General features: G+C 36.1%; 1 protein-coding gene across 2 annotated transcripts; it reads left to right on the forward strand.

Annotated features, from left to right (window-relative positions):
• The first annotated feature begins 232 nt into the window (after nt 1–232).
• LOC127263109 (very-long-chain aldehyde decarbonylase CER3-like) lies at nt 233–4,486 on the forward strand. 2 transcript variants are annotated; one of them, XM_051292066.1, is made up of 11 exons: nt 233–445; nt 702–858; nt 978–1,204; nt 1,271–1,723; nt 1,800–1,927; nt 2,021–2,271; nt 2,350–2,457; nt 2,545–2,751; nt 2,989–3,099; nt 3,201–3,374; nt 4,147–4,486. In XM_051292066.1, exons 2-11 carry the CDS (start codon nt 745–747, stop codon nt 4,300–4,302), a joined length of 1,929 nt encoding a protein of 642 aa, XP_051148023.1. In that variant the 5' UTR covers nt 233–445; nt 702–744; the 3' UTR covers nt 4,303–4,486. The 2 variants fall into 2 exon arrangements, with proteins under 2 accessions (XP_051148023.1, XP_051148022.1); XM_051292065.1 differs by lacking the exon at nt 233–445 and having other exon boundaries at nt 496–858.
• The last annotated feature ends 1,456 nt before the right edge of the window (nt 4,487–5,942 follow it).

Here is a 5,942-nt window from a genome sequence, read left to right on the forward strand (position 1 = left end):
AAACTATAAGACAGCGATTTATTCCCTTGCCGCCGAATTAAATTCACCTCCCCCTCTCTGTACTGTACCTCATCTACAATTAATTATCCATCGGGCCGTCGATATCTCGCCACGTGTCTCCACATCAACCGTCAGATTTCCCCCTAAAAAAATAATAACCAAACCCATGCACCCGCGGATCACCATTATTACGGCTGCAAGCAGATCAATAAATGGCGGTTAGGTAAAAAGGAAACCCCCAATGGCTCCTCAACCAAACCCTAATTCAATTTCTTTCCAATTTCTCGAATGTCCGAATCGAATCGTATCTGTATTTCGGGCAAACAGGACACTACCTTTCTTATATTTCCAGACTGGGATCGTTCGAGCTCCAAGAGTCATTAATGGCTGATGGAGACTTCCGCCATTAAATGTCGAGAAATACCATTACCGAGCTGTTAAGCAAGTAAGTAGTTTGCGTGTTCGAAATTAACCGAAAACTCCTCAACTGTAATCGAAGAGTTTTGACTTTTGTTAGCTGATAATAATGATGTCGAGATAATCTCCCTTATTACATCCCCTGTCTCTTCTATTAAATACCTCCTCCAATTTAATGGCGATGGCACCTCTTCGACAGCTGTCAGCTGTAGACTGTAGTATTATTATTATTCATTTCTCTCACTCATTCGAACTCCGATTCTCGCCGAATTAATCGGTTACAGTCAGCAGATTCGGACATAATCGATTTGTTGTTGTCTGAGAAAAATGGTGGAGCAGATGAGGACGAAGATGGAAGAGAAAGGAGGAGCTGTTAGCGGAAGGACTAAAGCTGAAGGTCCTCTGTTTTCCTGGCCATGGCAGAATTTGGATAACTTCAAGGTAGGTAGTTATGTCTTCTTCTTCATTTTATCCATTTTCGATTCATCTTTTGTTGCCTGTCTGAATCCTGATATCGATTATTTCGTTTTGTGCTTTTGCTTGTCTGATGACGACGACAGTATTTGCTGTACGGACCGTTGGTCGGGAAATCCATCCACGCCATTTACACCATGGAAATTCTCAACCACGAATCTATTTGGTACTTACATATTCTCATCGTATTAGGGCTTCGAGCATTGATTCATCAGCTATGGAGCACTTACAGCAACATGCTTTTCCTCAATCGAGCCCAACGGATCGACGACCGCGGCGTCGAGTTCGGACAAATCGATGCCGAATGGCATTGGTAATAAATACCCTATGGATCGATTGAATTATTTTTCGTTTTTATCGATCGAATTCGTAATTGCAGGGACAATTTCCTGATCCTACAATCCATTTTGGGATCCCTTTTGTGCTTGAGCTTCCCTTCCTTGGCTAATCTTCCGATGTGGGACGCTAAAGGCGCGATTTTCTGCGTAATTCTTCACGTCGCGATCGCCGAGCCATTGTACTATTGGATTCACCGATTATTGCATTCCCCGCCGCTGTTTTGGCGCTACCATTGGCTTCATCACAGCTCCGAAGTGTTGCATCCCTTCACAGCGGGGCATTTGTCGTTCTTCGAGCATTTATTGCTCGGCGTCGTCGTGGGAATCCCGACTTTGGGGACTGCCTGCATTGGCTACGGATCGATCGCCGTTATTTACGGCTATTTGTTGGTCTTTGATTTTCTAAGATGTATGGGGCATTGCAATGTCGAAGTGGTTCCTTTTCGCCTGTTCGATGCGCTCCCGATTCTTCGATACGTCATATATACGCCGACGTATGTGTACGATGTTGTTGTTCTTAGCGCCGTAATTATGAATGCCGGAGGCTAATTTGTCGTCCCGGTCGTGCAGGTACCATAGTCTTCACCATAAGAATGCGGCGACGAATTTTTGCCTCTTCATGCCGTTGTTCGACAAAATTTGGGGAACGATCGACGCGGGTTCTTGGAAGCTTCACGAGGAGATAAGCTCGCGGACGAGTGAGTCGCGATTGCGATTGGGATCTAACTTTTCATGGAATGAATTTTTTTATTTTTGTCGTTAACGCCGTAGTTGCGTTCGTTTTGTCGCAGAGAGCAGAGTCCCCGACTTCGTGTTCCTCGCGCACGTCGTGGATATAATGTCGGCGATGCACGCGTCGTTTTTGTTCCGCTCATTTAGCTCAATCCCTTTTCGGGTGAAGCCGTTCTTGTTTCCGATGTGGCCGTACACTTTCATGGTGATGCTTGTGATGTGGGCGCGGTCGAAAACCTTCTTGTTCGGGTTTTACTATCTCCGCGGTCGACTCCACCAGACATGGGCCGTGCCGCGATTCGGTTTTCAGGTATCACCCGGAGAAACGATCGTTCGACGTTATCATCCAACGGATCTTAATTCTTATCGTTTGTTACGTTCTTTGTAGTATTTTCTACCGTTCGCTGCCGAGGGAATAAACAACCAAATCGAAGACGCAATTTTGACGGCCGATAAGCTCGGCGTCAAGGTCATTAGCCTTGCAGCATTGAACAAGGTAAAAATGGTTTCGAACACCGTAGAAATCTCGATACATTCGGGTGATCGATATACTGAAATCGAGCAAGATGATATGTTTTTGTAGAACGAAGGGCTTAATGGCGGTGGGATTCGCTTCACCGAGAAGCATCCGAACCTTCGAGTTCGAGTGGTGCACGGAAACACCCTAACGGCCGCCGTGATCTTACAAGAGATTCCCAGGGATGTCGACGAGGTTTTCTTGACCGGAGCAACGTCGAAGCTCGGTAGAGCCATCGCACTCTACCTCGCGCGCAGCAAGGTTAAAGTGCTCGTAAGTTCTACCGAAGATTTTTCCGCTTAAAAGTAATTCAATTACGAAAATATTTTTCTTGTAAAATGATCATTTCACCTAAAAATTTAAATTTTATAAGAACATACTCTGATACCATTTATATGTTAAGTGATTTTATTTCACCTAAAAGTTTAAGCTGGTAGAAATACGCATCATTGATGGGACAGTCTTCCAACATTTTCGACAAGACTTCGATTTTGTGTTCTTACAACGCAGATGCTGACATTATCGAAGGATCGATTCTTAAAGATTCAAAAAGAGGCGCCGATCGAGTGCCAGAAGTATTTAGTTCAAGCTACAAAGTATGAAGCAGCTAAGCACTGCAAGGCACGCCATAGTCTGCTCTAAATTAGCAACTCTTACACTTCTCGAGAGTTTTGTTGAACATTATTCGCTAACTTTTGTTGTAATAACGCGAAAATTTTCAGACATGGATCATCGGAAAGTGGGCGACGCCTCGGGAGCAATACTACGCTCCGTCGGGGACTCATTTTCATCAATTCGTCGTGCCACCAGTGATTCCATTCCGAAGAGATTGTACTTATGGAAAACTTGCCGCGATGAAGCTCCCCGATGATGTCGAAGGGCTCGGCTCATGCGAGGTATGCTATATTTTCGATAGATAATAATTTATATTTTTTTTAGTAAAAAAATATTAAATAAAAAACAAAAAGTATATGTGAATTTTTACTAAAAAGATAAATAAAGAATTTTTTTTTTTTTAAATTAGTATTCCCTCAGTCTCAGACCGTGTGCAACATATGAGTTCGACATCAAAATTTAGGTGGATAGTATTAGAGAGGGTAATTTGAGATAATTTGTAGATTAGGTGACGTGATTAAAGAGATAAACGTATATTTATTTTTTTTATTTAAGTGATGTGAAGAGAAAAATTAAGTGTATATTTTTATATATATAAAAATATAATTAATTATTTCTAAATTTGAAATTGTTACAGTGAATTTGAAACAAAATAAAACAAAATAAAAAATAAATAAATAAATAAATGGAAAAGTACAATTTATAAAACTTGTCTTTTTTTTTCTTTTTTTCTTTTTTTTTTTTTTTTTTATCAAAGGGTATGTGATTGTGTTATTTTTTGTTTTGATTTTTTTGTTTTTAACAGTGATTTAGATGTGATATTTTATGAATAAAAAAATTATATTTTTATAGAAAGTTGCATTTAGTGCATAATAAAAATATTGAAACCAAATGTTTATATTTATATTTTATGTTTAAATGAAGATGGGATGTGATATTTTTTTTCAAAAGAAATTATATATATATTTATAGAGAATCGTAAAAATTGTACAATATATATTTTGAACTCAGGCTAAGTTTGTGGGATCTTAATTTTTTTACGGTCGATATTAGTATACGATGGAGAGAGGGGTGGTGCACGCGTGCCACGCGGGCGGGGTGGTTCATTTGCTTGAGGGATGGAAGCACCACGAGGTCGGGGCGATCAATGTGGATCAAATCGACGTTGTGTGGAAAGCTGCGCTTAAACATGGGCTGAAGCCGGCGTAGGTTTGTCGGAGACATATGTATAGTTCTTTGGAGTTGCGATGATGTATTGTGTCGTGATGTCTTGTGTGTTGTTCTTACGACATGTGCGTATGCTAACAATTGATTCAACGGCGAGCATACATGCGTCGTGTGTATCGTATGTATGTAAAACAACCTTCCTTAATGTTGTCGAATAATTTTATTACGCGACCAAGTGCACCATTGTTGATCGAATCAATTTTTTTTTTACCCCACACATTCACATATAAGAGAAATCACTTAGAATCGAATCCGGAATCTAACCCCAAGTTAAAAATATCTTACTATTTAATTTACAAAAGTTGGAAAATATTTGAGGTTTCGGGACACCAAAAAATCTGACTTTCTTACTTGAATAATTTCTATTTTTAATTTTTAATTTTTAATTTTTATTGTTTATTTTATTTTTTATAAATAATGAGTTTGTTTGGTTGGCATTTCAAACTTAGTTTGCAATCAAATTTATATTTTATATTTATTTTATATATTTTTTTTGTCCCAAAATAATAGAGACATTTGAGATAAAGAATAATAGTATTATATTGATAAAAAAATATTTTTAAAAAGCTATATAATTATTGTAAAAAAAATGAGGATAATTTATAGTTATAAAAAAAAAATAAAAATTGGGTTTTCAATTAGCACAAGGAAATCTGTGTTGGTCTTACATTGATTGGATTGAATAAATAAAAAGAAAGAAAAAATAAATGAAAATAACACAAGAAAATAAGCAAAAAGGAAGAAGATAAAAATGCATGAATTTAGAATAATAAAATAAAATCAATATAAGAAAGTAAAGAACAAAAATGTTGAGATAAAATATTTTATAAAAAAAATATAATCTATTTTTATTTAATTGAAATAATGGTTTAATTTGATATAAAAAAGTATTGATATTATGTTCTGAATACAATTTTTTTTTTGTATAATATAAATAAAAAAAATATTTAAAAAGAATTTTCTTAGATATATAGTAAAAATATACAAAGCAGTAGAGTATACATTAATCTTACACTATTATTGTGTTGAACAAACATTCTATCTAATACAAAGAAATAACTATTCAACACTTTCCCGTCGGGCCTGGTTCACAGGGTATTAGGTTCGGCTGGGGATTTACCTAATGCGCATTTTCGGGTAGCGGTTGCGGGTTCTCACGTCATCAAAAAAATAAATAAAAAAATTATCATTTGAATGTTTAATTTATTTCCTTACTTGAAAATTCACACCCTAAATTTTTTGTTATATGTTAGAAAATTTCCAACAATGTGTTCTTTTTGGAGGTTAGCTTTGGCTTTGTTCGCTCAAATAAATTTGTGAATTGTGATTCCCAAAAATAATATTAAAGAATATAAAATATTTTTTACAAAAAATTAAGAAGTGAAAAAAAAATTCAAATTCTCATTAAAATAAAATTAAAAAATCAAATATTCAACTTAAAATAGTATTCTATATTTTATATTTTTTATACGATTTTTCATACCACACTCTAAAAAAATCAATACATCTAAAAATATTGGGTGAAGAGAGTCTTTGTTTACTTTTGTTTTATTTATTTATTAATTATAAAATAGTGGTGAATTAAATATGGATGTTGAATTAATCGGAAAAAAAAAAGTCTA

The sequence above is a fragment of the Andrographis paniculata genome, unplaced genomic scaffold (genome assembly GCF_009805555.1).
Source record: "Andrographis paniculata isolate CXL003 unplaced genomic scaffold, ASM980555v1 Contig66END, whole genome shotgun sequence".
Lineage (NCBI taxonomy): Eukaryota > Viridiplantae > Streptophyta > Magnoliopsida > Lamiales > Acanthaceae > Andrographis > Andrographis paniculata.

What these genes read in the sequence shown, in the direction of transcription:
- LOC127263109 (XM_051292066.1), top strand. Translation starts at nt 745, where the DNA reads ATGGTGGAGCAGATGAGGACGAAGATGGAAGAGAAAGGAGGAGCTGTT. An exon ending in ATCGATGCCGAATGGCATTG is followed by an intron (nt 1,205 to 1,270) that starts GTAATAAATACC and finishes TCGTAATTGCAG; the next exon opens with GGACAATTTCCTGATCCTAC. An exon ending in TACGTCATATATACGCCGAC is followed by an intron (nt 1,724 to 1,799) that starts GTATGTGTACGA and finishes CCGGTCGTGCAG; the next exon opens with GTACCATAGTCTTCACCATA.